The following is a 16,373-nucleotide window of genomic DNA, read 5'->3' as shown; positions in this document are numbered from 1 at the left end:
CCCAATAAGAATTGGTCTAATATTCAGACGCTAAAAAGTTCGATAATTTTCTAAACATTATAGAATAATAGTGGCAGTCGTCAAGTTACACCATCGCCGAGCTTCTCCATCGGTAAGTCCCGAGCCTATGGATAGGCTTCTTTGAAAATTCTCTTCAGTCTAGACGCGGATTATAAGCAAGAATTACGATAAGTTAATACATAAAATGGGAGCCGTGTGGAGCGTTTCTCTTTTCTCCGCTGGGCTACGCAATACTAGTCACGAGCAATGCAGACCATTAACTTGAATCATTAGATTATAGAACCACGGGCTTATGCATAGGAATTACATAATGCCAGACTTGTATAAGTGTTCCAGTGATAATCTATGAATTTGGAGTAAGTTAGAGCTCGGGTGATAGTAATTGGTTGATACGCTTTTCACTCTAACATTGACGTCTCTATTAAAAGGGTTACACGTCTGCCAGTTCCCGTCTTGACTCAGCCTAAGAACTGGCGTGATAGACGTAACACTATCTTCCACGGCAGCAAACAAGACTTGATTTATGCTGACGGTCAGCCACTTGCAGAAAAATCTAGATGTAAAACTGGGATATGCCGAAAATACCCGAACTCATTGATGATGAGAAGGGCAATCGGATCCGAGAGCACATCTCCCTTACGCAGCCTGGAAAGTGTAGAGGAAGAGCCCCTCTCTGCTAAAGACGGGACGATCCTCATCCGGGACTTCGGTTACCCTGAATAGCTTCTGCGCTTTCTTGAGGAACTGCATGTCGGCACGTCTCCTCTTCTTGAAGCAGAAGTAAATGGTGGCTGAGGGACACAATTTCAGAAGATCTGACAACGTGGCTAGGAGCAGCGGGAAGGCAGGTTCGAAGTAGACGCAGTCAGCCGCGAGGATCACGTCTGGCTTAAAGACGGCGATATCCTGTGGGAGAGGCTCACCCCTGCAATATCGAAGTGACATGTATGTTAGTATAGAGTATAGATGCACGTATGCGCCTTTATGGTGCATAAGCCCCGTGGGGAAACGCGGAGCAGACCGGAAGGAGGAGATATCGGGGACAGACTGACCAGTTTAGAATGGCAGCTTTAGCTTGGCCCTCGAGCCCGTTCAAGCTGATGTTGTGCTCCATCAAGGAGTGCATCTCCAACTGATCCGTGATGTAGAGCGGGTTCCCAACCGCGCACCCCTTAGCAACCGCCAAGCCCACCAATCCACCTCCGGCTCCGAGTTCTAATCTAGATGCCGAGAGCGTCTGTTAGGAACCGGCCCCAAAGTCCGCATCACTAAAAGCAGCGATGAATATAAAGAGACGTTGAATTAAATCCCGCACTCACATCCGCGAGTCCCGCATGTCGTCCCGGTGGTACCGGAGCATGTGTTTGGCGAGCACCATGCCCGCGGGCCAAGTCTGTCCACCGCAGCCGGAGGCCAGGTCTTCGTGCAGCCGCAAGGGCTCGGCGAGGAGTCCCGCAAAGTCGGTCACGGTGGTGCCGGCAGCCTTGTACGCCGGGAGCGGCGAGAGGTCCTCGCCAATAGCCAGGGGCGAGAACTCGGGAGAAGGCGAGCGTTGAGGCGGCGACATTTTGGGGAACTGTCGTTGTCACCGTTTCTCTGTCCGAGAAGTCATTACGACTATTAAGTTTAGGCTGACGGAAGTGTGATCTAGATAACGAATTATGGGTTCGGACCCAACAAAAAAAAACCGGATAGGGGATGCCCCGGTTTGTATGCTGCTTTCCGGTGAATCTATCGGGATCTAGAACGTCAGGCACCGCCTGGTTATGCCACTATCACGAATTCAGCCTTCTAGTACCCCTGTAAGTGAATCGGGCTGGTATCTCGCATCACAATAAGCCGGATTAAGGTGTAAAGCAGTTTCTATATCTTAGCAATTAGGTACATGCATGTGAGAGGGACCTACCTACATACCTACCTACCTACCTACCTATGCTTTGTACTACTTTGGGTATCAAAGGCGTATAAGGTTTAGGATCAGAGCTACTTGAATAAATCGAGTTGGTGTACCCAAGGCCTCTGTAATTCAACATGTGGCTGAAAGTGTCGTTGAATGGCCAGGGTTGGCAGATGTCTCACTCTTATACCGCCTATTCATCCCTAGCTCACTGGAGACAACCAAGTTGAAGATTCGAGGAGTCAATAACGTTTCATCCAAGGTATTTGATCCTTATAGATCCGTCCAATTCCATCTAATAGCTGATATTATACAAAGCCTTAACCACGCAGGGCTTTAGAGTCGATTATCTCATTGCGTGTTGTTAAGACATCATGTCCACATTCATACATTCTATCGAACGCTTCTCTTTGCTAAACTAAAACGGCGTCGAAAAAGACACATGTAGGTATTCTCGCTTCTCGTTTCATATGTGACTGGGTTATTTTAATGGGAGGAAAGGTTCTCCTCGTCTCCCTCTCGTCGAAAAATAAAAACCGGGAGTCTATACTGCTAAAGTGATGAAGTTGTATGTAATACTAGGCTAACCACCATTATTCCCTTTCTCGCCCACCCTTCTATTCAATAGTGATATTCCCAAGACTTACGAGGGCTTGAAGACAGGGGCCTTGGTAAAACTTCAACTTCACGGGGCCGAACATGTGTCCATCGTGAAAAATAGTCTCTGTCGCGCGCCACCGCTCTCTTCTCTTTCCAGTACGGATATCTTACATACAAAGAGGAATATTGCCTAGCCATGCCATATTCTTCACCAGAGAACCTCGCTTCTACATATGTAAAATTAAACTGCTTCAAATTTCAGCGGCGCTCCCTTCCAACCACCGGGTTCCCGCCCCCGCGGGAATGCGATCGCCCACCAGCCTTAGACGATCGTAGTCCGGCGCGTGGCTGAGACATCAAAATTCCACCAGCCTTACGCGATAGCCTGGCCGGACGCGCCAGAAAATCTAATAGATCGTACGGATTACTTGCGTGATGAGACCCCTCCAACCCCCCCTTCCGTCATTATCGAGTCTCGCGCGCTTCACAGCCTCTGCGATGGCAGTCGCCTTCCGGGCCAGGGCAGGGCAGGGCGGGATGAGGCGAGGTGTAAGGGAGCATCGGCGTCATCGTTGAAGAATGGCCTCCTGGTATAGTGTTGGCTGTAGGCCAACATCGATGCTCTCGCAGCTTCTCCTGTCTTTGTCCTGTTCAACCAAAGCATGATGTCTAGTCATACGAACGACGACTACAGTATCTGATCTGATCTAACCTACATATCGCAAGCATATCACAGCTTCTTCGACGTGATAGTTCACTCTTATGCGAGCAGCTTCGGTAGCTGTTATATATCACGATGGTGGCGAAGTGTAAAGAGGTTTTCGCGCTCGGCGTAGCAGCGGCGGCGATGCTGGCTGGTGCCGCCCCTGTCGACTACTTCCCAATCAACTCACAACTACCACCCGTAGCTCGCATCTCAGAATCATTTGATTTCACTTTTTCTCCTCTAACGTTCTTCTCTAAATCCGATATCACGTACCGGCTCGGTAACGCGCCGAAATGGCTCTCGATCGATAGCTCCTCGCGGCGGCTTTTCGGGACACCTAGCGACGATGATATTCCGTCGGGAGAGGTTGTTGGGATCCCGATCGAGTTGATTGCCGAGGATGAGACGGGATCTACGACGACAAGGTCGACTTTGGTGGTGTCTAGGAACCGACCGCCTGTCATCAACGTGCCCATTTCGAAACAACTTCCCAAATTTGGGACATATATAGCTCCCTCTACACTACACTTTCACCCCTCAAAGCCCTTCTCCTTTAGCTTCGACGAGCACACATTTAGCACTGATAGCGGAAATGGTGGGCTCAACTACTATGCGGTATCCGGCGACAACGCACCTCTACCCTCATGGATTACTTTCGATGCCGGAAAACTCTCCTTCTCCGGCAAGACACCCCCGTTTGAATCTCTCATCCAACCTCCGCAGATATTTACCTTCCAACTAGTCGCTTCCGATGTCGTGGGGTTTGCGTCAGTCTCGGTGTCCTTCTCAATAGCGGTGGGGAGCCACGAACTAACAGCCGAACCGCCGGCGGTTAAGCTCAATGCGACGCACAAAAAGCACTTCGAATACAAAGACCTGCTAAATGTGCTGAAGCTCGATAAGAAGCCTCTGAGGCGGGATGATATAGTAACGGTCACTGCGTTCGACTTGCCCCCTTGGTTGTCTTTCGACAACAAAACCTGGGAGTTGGATGGCGTCCCTGATTTAATTGCTGAATCGTCCAATATAACTATAGCTGTCACTGACAAATACTCTGACACTTTGAACCTGACTATCTCGATTCATTTTGGCTTGTTCATCTCAGACCTCCCTGACCTTAACATCAAGGCAGGCGATGATTTTTCATTCGACTTGAAGAAGTACTTATCCAATCCGGAAGATATTCAGGTCACAGTACAGGATGAGCCAGGGGCGTCATGGGCTGAGTTCAACTCTTCCTCGATGCTCCTCTCGGGGTCTGTCCCCAAGCACATTTCAGTAAAATCTCGGACAACGCCACAGGTCGCCTTCAGCGCAACTTCAAAATACACGAACGAGACAGAGACAAAGACTATGAATATACATCTCGCCTATTCGTCTCCTACTGCTTCACCGGAACCAAGTGCCGAGCCGACAGATTCAGACAAGGATGATTCGAACAAGAATTTGCTCTGGTTGCTTATAATACCTATATTCCTCATATTTGCCGGCATCATACTTCTCCTTTTCTATATCCGACGACGGCGTCAACAGCCGAGAAGAATAGGGATCAGGGAGGTGTCCGCACCCATACCGGGAAGTTTCATGACCCATCACCCCGACAACCGCAAAGGTCCGGTCGTTAGAATAGTAGATATAGCACCACCGTGTGATTCCGAGAGCACAGCTGCGCAGAGGCACCGCGTGTCCGCCGGTGCCTCAAATCGGCGTTCGCAGACTGCATCGAGTCCTAGTTTGACTGGAAACATGATCCCCCATGCTATGATGGCGATGTATTCCAGGGCAAAGTCACCCGAGCACAGCGTCATTCTGGAAGCGAGTAGTTCTTGGTCTGCGGGACGCGATAACCAACCAGCTCCGCAGGGAGGAGGAGGAGGGACGGATGAAGTTAGCCTGCTTTCGGACACTAGCCTTGGAGAAGCTGATGCGTATATTGCGGAAGCACAGTCGTATATTATTTCAAGGGGACCTCGGGATGATGTATATCGTAGCCTTCCGGCCCCTAGGAATGCGGCGCCATCTAGTATACAGAACACGCCAGAGATCGCCTACATGACGGGTGCTAGGCAAAACACCAGTCCAAACGATGCGGTTCCGCCAGCAGTGGGCTACGTCGTACGGCCAAGGTCAGGACAACAACAACAGGATTCGAGCTTAGATCTCCGTAGCGTCGGGAAGAGGATATCTAACCTGTGGAAAAGAGAGAGTGGGAGCCAACTTGCTAATAACCAGAAACGGAATAGTATCCTGAGTGACTCTACAGGCCAAACTACTCGCACGAGTATTTTGACATCTGGGGTCTCCGGAGTAGCGGAAGAAGAAGCTACGACGAGTACGAATGTGGTCGCAAGACCAACTATAATACACATACCTAGTAGACCGGGCGAGGTACGACAAATAAGTAGAAGAGCGGAGGCACCATCGTCGTTATTCGACGGCCGGTCGACCACAAAATCGATAGGAAATTTGGGGTTAGGGAGCCAATCACCGGCGACAGTTATACATCCAAGGCCAGAACTGCTACCAACTATAAACAACGGCACAAATCCCCACGATGGCGATAGTTCGTGGGACCAGCTCGCAAGAAATTCCTTGGGTATCGCATACAAGGACCTCATAACCGAGCCAGAAAGTGCTGCCTCACGCCAGGAATCACCGACCGATATAGATCAAGAAGGCAATTGGATGACTTATAATATAAATCGGAATCTTTTGTCCCCCGGACAATGGCCACGGCAAAACGTAACTATCAATATGGTCGGCATAGCAAGAACCTCACCCATTAATTTTCCGAGCGAATTACCTCGACTACCGCCCACGATGGCATTGGGGAAATCTAGGGGAGAAGAAAAACGCAAAGTTTCGTTAAGGCGGCGGCCATCACAAGCGTCTGAGACGACTGTTCGTAATACGCCATCTACGAGCACAAGATCTGACCTAACCTACTCATCCCGAGACGAGTATTCACACTTCAGCCACACCCGCAGACAAGGAACACCTATAGCCTTAACGTCGCGGACCCCATCGCTATCAAGCAGGTGTGCACCGCCACCGACGCGGCCTTTACCACAGCCTCCCATACGAGCCGGTAGAATACCACTGGCAGACCGACCCAATCAAGCGTATTATGTATCAGCGGGTGGAGCCGGACCGGGCTCCGACATTGAAAATATGGCTTCTAAAACCTGCAAGCCGACAAGGAGCATGAAAAGTGCCAAGAGTCTGCGTAGTGTCTGGGCAGACGAGGACGATGACGATGACGATGACGATGCTTGGGAGGACATACGTCCACCAACGACTATTGACGGATGGGACGATGGCGTTGATAGTGACGGGAGCTTTGCGGTTTACATTTGATCTGTGTGTGATATGTAGAAGAGGAGGGTCGGTTGATACCTAGGATATTGATGATATTAATGCACCATTTAATATTTAACGAGTACTTGTTGAATATTGTAATTGTGAGATTATCGTATTAGTAGATCCTAACGTAGGTACCTAACCTAGACAATCATGGTTCTACTACGTACGTACGTATGTATTGTACCTAATGTAAGGCTACCTCTGATGGAGTGATGATCTTGTTTAAGCTAGGTGCTTAATGCAATTGCTATACGTGGGAAGCAGTTTGTCCGCTGGGACAAATAAGATATAATTAATCCTTCTGACAGCCCAAGGTGAGAATCCCTGACCTAGGACAATGCCCTGGCGGCTGGAGCTGACAGCACTGTGGCATTCGCCTTATGCAAGTTGGTCGATATCTCACCTTCTGCCTTCGTCCTGCGTAAGGTGGAATTCCGGGATCAGTCCGAGGCTGGGGTTGGGGGTCACGGTCAAGGGTTGCAATCCACAATATAGCTTATAGTGATTATTTCCTAGGAATATTGATATATATCATATGAGTAAGACGCTTGAGAGGGGTTTCGATAATTATTAGTCCTTGGTACCCGATTATTTAAAGCTCTCTTTGAGGTGGTATGCTAAGTGTAGAACTAGCAATCAGATGTATTGATTAGTGGCCAAAATAAGACAATGGAGGAGCTCATGTACCTAAGTTACATAGCTCCTTTGTTCATGTCTCGAGGGCGAGGTAGTAGCGTTATCCCCTGCATGGTTTAGGTAGTTTTAACTCTTTGTGGAATGCATTACATGTCGCTCCAGGCAACCAATTATAACCACGGGGGATGTTTTGAAGGGTAGTAGATGCCTATATTGGTATTCGGATTGAGAGCATGTGATGCTTTGGGTAAAGCAAGTTTGATACATGGGAGACACGCTTTTATTGTGTGTTAGGTACCTAGGTTAGGTACATTATGTAGGTACCTATGTAAAAGATATGTAAAAGATGCAAGCACCTCACGGCTCACTCCGGGCGCATTTGTTATACATAGGTACATATTGCTTGTGTCTTTATGTATACCCACTTATTTTGTACCTATACTTTACGTTTCTACTTGCTGGCCCTGTTGCCCCAGGTTTGGCATGCTGACTAAAGAACCTAAGCTATTGCACTTTCCCTCCAGTCTGCAGTGAAACACCGACCAATTGTTTTAGTTCTGTATCTTGTAAGAGCACACGCGACACCTACATGTACCTAAAGAACCCTATCGTTTCTGTTGGTGTGTAACTCCGCGTCATTAACTCGGACACCTTACGGAGAGGAGTTCCAACAGGGCTGGGTTTAAATATCCGACAAATACCCGGGACAGATTGTGAATTGTGAAAGAATTTGTATGCACAGTTACCTAAAGCATAGGTATACATATATAATGTCTGCATGTGCATAGGGATTTATGTTGGGCAGACGGAGGGAATCGGGTGTCATGGGCAGTCTGTTCTTTCAAGATTCCCAGGTTTCTTTGGAATTGTTCTTATCCCCATTCGTAAATGTGATCTTTTTTTAATATATTATACTAACGCCGAAAATGATGTCGTGACGCATGTTATATTCTTACGACATCATAGTAGCTTTCTAGTTCTTTTTAATGCACAGGTACAAACCTTAGGTAGTCGTTTGAGCGATAGGTACCTATGTATGTGACTATATATTATAAGTATCTATACTTGTGCTAGGTATAACTAAAGTAGGTATTTCCAGGTCTTAGTTATGTCCATATACCTATGTAGAAAGGTATTTTCTTAATAAGACTGCCTAAAATAGCCAAGAGGGCTTTTGATAAGTCATCAAAAGCTGCCAGCTGCTCACAGTCCAAAGTCGGATTTTTTCTGCGAGAAACGCAAAACCCCGCCTTGGCTTGTCTACTCTTCTCTACCTAACCTACCTAATCCTGCCTACCGTAAGTGTCTCTACTCTTCGGCACCATCTGATCACAATTCTTTCGCGCAACGCCTTTGTGCCATTTTTTCCCACATTACCTACCTACACTATCCCTCCCAAGACACTACCCGCGGCTCCTACCGTATTCGTCTACATACCCATTTTCCGTCTCGAGGCGATTGAAAATTTTGACGATCAACAAAGCAACCTACGATATTGCCCCTCCTTCAGTATATCACCATTCGACCATACTAATCCTACGCGCTGTGGTATAATAAATTCTTTTCGCCATGGGTCAAACCCTTTCCGAGCCTGTCGTCGACAAGGTATGATGATTATGATATTTCCCTGCTTGCTGCTTGGGGCTTCCAATTGCGCCGTCTTGCACTTTTATCCCCCCCCACGACCAGCCCACCCCTCCGTGACTCCGCGCCTCCCCGGCCTTATCAAACAATATCGCAACAATCCGGCCTCGATACTCTCACATAGAGAGTTATTTAGCGCCTAATACTTGAATAACCTTATACTAACTGGGGGAATTTTTTAATAGGCTTCTGACAAAGGAGAAGATGACCGACTACTGTACGGCGTATCTGCTATGCAGGGATGGCGTATTAGCATGGAGGATGCTCACTGCACCATCCTTGACCTCTTGACACCCAAAGCCGACGAGGAAAAGAAGGTTCACCCTTCGCGATTATCTTTCTTTGGCGTCTTCGACGGACACGGCGGAGACAAGGTTGCCCAATTTGCAGGCAAGAACATATATGATATCCTTAAGAAGCAAGACACATTTAAGGCCGGAAATTACGAACAGTCTTTGAAGGATACATTCCTTGCGACTGACCGAGCGATACTGAGCGGTATGGATTCTACTTATCAACGATTATGAAATGTCCAAAGTCTAACGCATGCTTAGACCCTCAGTACGAGGAAGAGGTATCTGGTTGTACCGCGTGCTGTGGCTTGATTACCGGCGAGAAGATATATATTGTTCGTATTGCGATACCCTATTGGTCGGTGCTCATAGCTAACTCGTACTACTAGGCAAACGCTGGTGATTCGAGAAGTGTCTTGGGTGTTAAGGGAAGAGCTAAGCCGTTATCCTTCGATCACAAGCCACAGAACGAAGGTCAGTAAAATTGCCCAACATTGTCATGTTATACAAATTCGCTAATGCGCCCTGGTTTCGTAGGCGAAAAGGCGCGAATTACTGCCGCGGGTGGCTTTGTCGACTTTGGTCGTGTCAACGGCAATCTTGCCCTATCTCGAGCCATCGGAGATTTCGAGTTCAAGAAGAGTGCCGAACTTGCACCTGAGCAGCAGATAGTGACAGCGTTCCCAGACGTAGTTGCGCACGAGATTAGTGACGATGATGAGTTTTTGGTCATTGCATGTGATGGTATGTGTTTTATCCAGCTTGGGATGTCTGAACCGATAAGGCTAACTAGCAAATTAGGTATCTGGGATTGCCAGTCTTCACAAGCGGTCGTTGAGTTTGTTCGAAGGGGCATCGCCGCGAAGCAGGAGTTGGATAAGATTTGCGAGAACATGATGGACAACTGTCTGGCATCTAATTCGGAGACTGGAGGAGTTGGGTGTGACAACATGACAATGATCATTGTGGGCTTCTTAAGAGGCAGAAGTAAGGAGGAATGGTACGAAGAGGTTGCCAGCCGTGTGGCCAAAGGCGACGGTCCTTGTGCCCCTCCCGAATACGGTATGCCTTCTTAGAGCCCGGGGTCTCGACATAATTCATAGAACTGACATTGAGACTCAGCTGAATTCCGGGGACCTGGTGTGCATCACAATTTCGACGATAGTGACAGTGGTTATGATGTTGACATGGAAAACAAGTCCAAAACATTTGGGATCGGTGGGTACAAGGGCCGCATCATTTTTCTAGGCGATGGTACTGAAGTTCTCACCGACTCGGACGATACCGAGATGTTTGACAACTCGGAAGAAGATAAGGACCTGGCAAGTCAAGTGTCTAAGAGCTCGTCCGGCGAGTCAGAAAGTCGACTACCGCCCAGAGCGCCCTCGCCTCCCCCGCGTACGCCAAAGAAGCAAGAGGATAACGCTCAGGCAAAGCTTAGCGACTCAATCCCAAACAATACCTCGACTGCAACTGAAAAAGTCGCGGAAGCCGTGAAGGAGGAACCCAAGGAGGAACCCAAGGAGGCGAAACCTGAAGCCGCCGCCGCCGCATCTAAAGACTGATTAAGGTATAAGTTTGTCAGGCAGGATAGTGCTAGAACTGTGCCGTTGAGCCTTTCATCCCGCCGGCCTGCTAATCGTTAGGATTTACCCCGCACACCCGTGAATTATTAGGGATGGTTACGACAGAGCAATGAAGAGTTTTGTTTACTTGGCACATGATGGATTACCAGAAGGAAAGGAGGGGGGGGGAGTGGATGAGTGCTAGGGCGGATATCCTCCCTTAGAAGGGGGGATTTACATGGCCAGAGACACGACACGCGATATGACCACTGGGGCTACCACGTCTTGGCAACTTCAAGCACAATTAAGGCTTGGGAGTTTTCTTGACGAACTGCATTGCGGCTATTCAGAAACCTCTTTACAGCTGAGGTGTGCTCCGTATGCTATAAGAACCGCGAGAACGCTCATATGCATCATCGAGTCTATATGTTTTCTTAGGAGTGCGGAATCAGCACGTTCATAAAAATGCATTAATGCCATCTAGAAACCGAGTTGCTTGTGTTGTAGTGTTGTTACGAATGTAAAATTCTCTTTTTTGTTTTTTCCTTTGATGTAACTACCTAGGTACCTAATTACTTTTCCTTAGCGTAGCCGCATCCGGGCCATGTAAGATAGGAGATATGATATATGAGGTGAGTACGTTCTATAGGTAACCTACCTTACCTAAAGTACAATACATAACCTTGTACCTACCTAGGTTAGGTACCTAGGTAGGTAGGTAGTTAATTGGAACTGCCCAGTAATTGGAACTTTTAAGAATAAAGGCGGATTAAGAAGAGCCGAACTGCCGGCCGGGTTCCACCTCGCGGGCAATCAACGTTCCCACTTGAAGATAAGCTCTAACAAAATTTGTTGCGTGTCACATGCCGTTGCATCTACCATAACCCTCATACAAAGGGACCAGGCCTAACATAGCAGAGGATGCTATATTTATAGCTCATGTCCCTGGGGATCAAATCACTATGGAGAGCTCGAAGTTACACAACTCGTGTCAGCGGGCTCTCCCTGATTCCCAGGGAGCAGCGCAATCCATTCCATCAAGAATCAAGCCTACCTCGATGGATCTCGACTACACATGAGGATACGAAAACGGAGCTCACGAGCAAGGATATGTTGAATGAACTTTTAAAGGGAAAATCACAGTCGTTCGTTATCAGAGCGTTGCGCAGACGGGTCATTAAGAAAAGGTCCGGCTTCCAACCGAAGACACCCGAACTTGTGAAGAGACCGGTTCGATATCCCACCAAGGAAGAATCGCTCCGTAGCTTGCGCAAGCATCGACGTAGCGCTGCGAGACAACATCTATATGATAGTGCGCATGAAGCCTCTTCGAAACCTTCGAGCAGTTGGCATTCGACCTTCGATTTCATGCTACGGCATACAATCGACATCAGAGAAATATTATATTTTCAACTTATTATAGGGAAGGGTGCAGCAGCCGAAGCCCGTGCAGTACTCTCAGAACCAGATACCCATATTTCTCAGATCTGCCGTAGGAACGAAAGCCTCGTCCGAATCGAAGAAATAAACCCCGAAAATGGCGAACTTATTCTTAGTCTATCCGGCTCTGAAGACTCGGTCCGAAAGTCACTTCTGGATATCTTAGGGGTAGTAGGCAAGATTACCGCTGTTAGGGTGTCCGATCCAACCATGGAATCCCTACTGTTGGATGTATGGAAGGGTGCAACAGGAAAGCGGCCGGGAATTCGACTCCTAGGGGATGGGGAGGTTGCGGTCGACGACAAGACATTAACTTTGCAACCCTCCCTCTCGAACTTTGTCAAGTACAAGGGTTACCGCCTGACCAGGCGGGCTGACGAAATCAACCGCCCCACAGAATGGACTCAAGATTCCTTTGAGAAATACGTTGCTGCTTTGGTCCATGGGCGGGTTCCGACGCGCCTGGCTCGATCATTGTATCCAGAATTCCCCGACCATCAGGAAACTGTTGTTTCTCTACTCACCGATCTGTTCACCTCGGAACATACTAGATCAGCCGCCTCGTTGTCTGCTTTGAAAATGGCTATCAATTTTATCGAATCTAGAGGCAGCGGTTTTCGTCAAGCATCCCGAACCATCTTCAGCCAAACGGAAATGCTCAACTTCTCCATGGATGCTGAGATATTCAATATATTTCTCATTAGCGCGTCCAAGGCCGGCGACCTTGACGGTTTTAATAGCATACTAAGAGCGATGGTCCGGAAAGGTTACGCTCCGCAGGGCCGTTCTTGGGTCGCTTTCTTGGAGATGATACAAAGCCCGGCTCTCAAGCGTTATATTGTTGCGAGATTGAGAAGCAAAGGGCTTAACCGCAACCCGTCAATACTTTGCGCAATAGGTAGACAGATGGCAATTATTGATCTCGAACGTCATATTTCGACTGAATTTGATGTACAGGCATTCGTACGCGAACAAGATCAAAAGTACGGTTCTAGATGGCTAGACACCATTACCGTCAATAGGATCATAGACGTGCTCGGGGCGTATAGGAATTTGGATGCTTGTAATGCCTTGTTAGATCTCATCTATGCCACGGGCATCACATCACCCAACACTGTCACCATAAACACAATGTTGACCCATACGAAAAGCTTCGCACAACAAATAACCATCTTCAAGTCGATATTAACGCGCTGGCCAAGGCTGGCACTCCATGCGGATACTTACAATCTGCTATTTGGAGCAGCTTGGAAGAGACGGTACCCTAACATGCTTCGAGTGATATTAAGATATGCGGCTCTTGCTCGTCGTACAACACCTAAGCTGCGGTACACCCTGACAAAACTTCTTACTCAAGGACAGCATTTGAGCGTCCGGTGGGCTTTCTTGAAGGCATGGGAAGACGTAATCTTCGGGCAGAGAGAATTAACGGAGATGCGGGCGATTCATTCAGATAGCCTCAAGGTGGAGCACATGATATATAAATATGTCGAGCAGACACAAGGCATGAAATTAAAGGCTTCATTTTTAGATAAGCTCGAAGAAGCCCTTGAGATGGATATGATGATTCATCAACTTCGAAAGAATGGGCTACTCACAACTCCGTCGAAATCGATGAGAGAGTCGCTCTCGGTCCCATTGCCATTATCCAAAGCTGAAGGTTCGACTAAGGCCTCCAGACTCTCGAAGTAATATCTATATTTCTTCGCGGGGGATGATTCTGTACCTGATACTGTAACATTATAAAAAGGAGGCTGGGAAAAAAAGGACTGGATACATAGGGGTTATATGTATTAACGATGACGATCTGTATATATGTTTGTGTATATATGTTTGTGTATATATGTTTGTATGTATAATACCTATTGTAGGTAAATCCAACCTAACCTAGGTAATTATAAGAAAGAATAAACTAAATATGGGTATAGTTATAGGTAAGTTTGGAAGACGTTGTATAACGATTAGATACGTTGGTGCATAATGCATTAGTATATGTCGGGGCTTTGCCGGTGGTTTGCCTGTGGTTTGCCTACAGCTTCTTAAATGCACAATCTAAATACCTACCTAGGAAGGGTATAAGAGGGTAGGTACGATACAGTAGCGGCAAGCGGTATCAAAGCCATCAATAACCGTTCTCTATTTTATGTACTGTGATAAGTAGGCAGGTAGGTACCTTCTACTTCTAGTACAGCCCAATTATTTTAGCTCTTAGCTCCAACCTTCTCATTATGTATGTGGTACTTACAAACTTACAATATCCCGTCTTCCATTCGCCCCTCCAATCCTCAAATGCCCCGCACTCTTCTCACGCGACTATCAAGTCCACTGACGCATCTGAGACAGGCTGATCTGAGAACCCCAGCATCGTCTTCGTATACAAGACATATAAGACGTATAAGACCAGCTGTTCCCTCCTCACTTACTTTTAAATCCCCCGTAAGAAGAACATACCTGACCCCCGCCCTTCGAGCTCACCAATCCCGCAAGATGGCGCCTCAAATCGACGGCTTCTTTTCCCAGGTCGACTCCCTGTCGTCCCACTTCATCGAGCGTCTCAGCAAAGCCGTTGCTATCCCTTCCGTCTCCTCGGAGGCTGCCCGCCGACCTGATGTCGTCCGCATGGCCCACTTCCTGGCCGACGAGCTCAAGACCCTAGGTGCTAGTGTCGAGCTCCGGCCCCTCGGCAAGCAGCCTGACAACCCAGCGCTCGACCTCCCCCCCGCAATTCTCGCCCGTTACGGGAGCGATAAGAGCAAGCGCACTATCCTCGTCTACGGACACTACGATGTACAGCCCGCTGATAAGAGCGATGGTTGGGCCACTGAGCCCTTCACTCTAAGCGTCGGCGAGGACGGCCGCATGTTTGGACGTGGTAGCACGGATGACAAGGGCCCGGTTCTAGGTTGGCTGAATGCTATCGAAGCACACCAGAAGGCCGGCGTCGACTTCCCCGTCAACCTGCTTATGTGTTTCGAGGGTATGGAGGAGTACGGATCTGAGGGCCTGGAGGAACTTATCCAAAAGGAAGGCAAAGGCTACTTCGCCGATGCCGACGCTGTTTGCATCAGCGACAACTACTGGCTAGGTACCGAGAAGCCGTGCCTAACGTACGGTCTGCGGGGTTGCAACTACTACGGCATAGAGATCTCGGGTCCCGGTGCGGACCTACACAGCGGAGTGTTCGGCGGCACGGCACAGGAGCCCATGACAGACCTGGTGCGCGTGCTCGCCAGCCTGGTCGATACGCACGGTAAGATCTTAATCCCGGGCATTATGGACCAGGTAGCCCCTGTCACGAAGGAAGAGGAAACGCTGTACGATGGTATCTCGTTCACGATGGAAACGCTACAAGAGTCTCTAGGGTCCAAGACGACTATCTTTGAGGACACCAAATCGACCCTGATGGCGCGGTGGCGATACCCATCGCTGTCGATCCACGGCGTTGAAGGCGCATTCTCGGCTCCGGGAGCTAAGACGGTGATCCCCGCTAAGGTTATCGGCAAGTTCTCCATCCGTATCGTGCCCAACATGGAGATCGAGAAGGTGAACGAGTTGGTAGCCAAGCACGTCAAGAACACGTTCGCAACGCTCGGCAGCAAGAACACCCTCAGGGTGTACCCCATCCACACGGGTAACTGGTGGGCGGCTAGCCCTAACCACTGGAACTTCCGTGCCGCTAGCAAGGCCGTCGAGAGGGTGTGGGGTGTGGAGCCGGATTTCACGCGCGAGGGTGGAAGGTAAGCCGTCAAGCCTCTTGCCCTCCTTTATTCTTTGCCTTCCGCCGATATGATATAAATAGAGGAAAAAGTACATCCTTCCAAGCCTGGGCTGAGAGCTAACGTGTCGACATAGTATCCCCATTACCCTAACATTCGAGCAATGCACGGGCAAGAACGTGTTACTATTACCTATGGGCAGCTCTACGGATGGCGCACACTCGATCAACGAGAAGCTGGACAAGAAGAATTACATCGAGGGCATCAAACTGCTGGGCGCGTACCTGCACTACGTTGCGGAGGAGCCGCAGCAGTAAGTATTGAGTTGTGGAGCAGGTAAGGTGTCTAAGTGTAGAGTAGTAGTTACGGCATGACGCGGTAATGAGACGTGACGAATTATAGATGATACCATGATGAAAAAGACGAGACAGGAGCAATTAAAGTGAAGTGAAATGAAATAGGGGATAGAGCGTTGAGTAAATCGTGACTTGA

General features: G+C 48.5%; 5 protein-coding genes across 5 annotated transcripts; 4 read left to right on the top strand and 1 right to left on the bottom strand.

Moving 5' to 3' along the window:
* Positions 1–332: 332 nt before the first annotated feature.
* Positions 333–1,972, bottom strand: F4813DRAFT_361057 (putative methyltransferase-domain-containing protein). The gene is made up of 3 exons (XM_049243483.1): positions 1,341–1,972; positions 1,074–1,241; positions 333–946 (listed from the first exon to the last, which is right to left on the bottom strand). The coding sequence occupies exons 1-3, from the start codon at positions 1,586–1,588 to the stop codon at positions 658–660; spliced, it is 705 nt and encodes a 234-aa protein (XP_049099293.1). The 5' UTR covers positions 1,589–1,972; the 3' UTR covers positions 333–657.
* A 1,120-nt stretch (positions 1,973–3,092) lies between these two features.
* On the top strand, positions 3,093–6,753 carry F4813DRAFT_85908 (uncharacterized protein). Its single transcript, XM_049248976.1, has one exon. It carries the CDS (start codon positions 3,315–3,317, stop codon positions 6,579–6,581), a length of 3,267 nt encoding a protein of 1,088 aa, XP_049099292.1. The 5' UTR covers positions 3,093–3,314; the 3' UTR covers positions 6,582–6,753.
* A 1,465-nt stretch (positions 6,754–8,218) lies between these two features.
* F4813DRAFT_361049 (PP2C-domain-containing protein) lies at positions 8,219–11,357 on the top strand. The gene is made up of 7 exons (XM_049243482.1): positions 8,219–8,828; positions 9,053–9,365; positions 9,422–9,495; positions 9,550–9,634; positions 9,698–9,904; positions 9,962–10,222; positions 10,283–11,357. The coding sequence occupies exons 1-7, from the start codon at positions 8,793–8,795 to the stop codon at positions 10,723–10,725; spliced, it is 1,419 nt and encodes a 472-aa protein (XP_049099291.1). The 5' UTR covers positions 8,219–8,792; the 3' UTR covers positions 10,726–11,357.
* A 43-nt stretch (positions 11,358–11,400) lies between these two features.
* F4813DRAFT_361044 (uncharacterized protein) lies at positions 11,401–14,023 on the top strand. The gene has a single exon (XM_049243481.1). It carries the CDS (start codon positions 11,665–11,667, stop codon positions 13,855–13,857), a length of 2,193 nt encoding a protein of 730 aa, XP_049099290.1. The 5' UTR covers positions 11,401–11,664; the 3' UTR covers positions 13,858–14,023.
* F4813DRAFT_361042 (CNDP dipeptidase) lies at positions 13,974–16,302 on the top strand. Its single transcript, XM_049243480.1, has 3 exons — positions 13,974–14,395; positions 14,509–15,902; positions 16,018–16,302. The coding sequence occupies exons 2-3, from the start codon at positions 14,653–14,655 to the stop codon at positions 16,196–16,198; spliced, it is 1,431 nt and encodes a 476-aa protein (XP_049099289.1). The 5' UTR covers positions 13,974–14,395; positions 14,509–14,652; the 3' UTR covers positions 16,199–16,302.
* Positions 16,303–16,373: the final 71 nt, after the last annotated feature.

This window comes from Daldinia decipiens (genome assembly GCF_022478715.1).
Source record: "Daldinia decipiens strain CBS 113046 unplaced genomic scaffold F4813scaffold_18, whole genome shotgun sequence".
Lineage (NCBI taxonomy): Eukaryota > Fungi > Ascomycota > Sordariomycetes > Xylariales > Hypoxylaceae > Daldinia > Daldinia decipiens.
The sequence above is the reverse complement of the archived record's forward strand: the minus strand, read 5'-3'. Positions and strand labels throughout refer to the sequence as shown.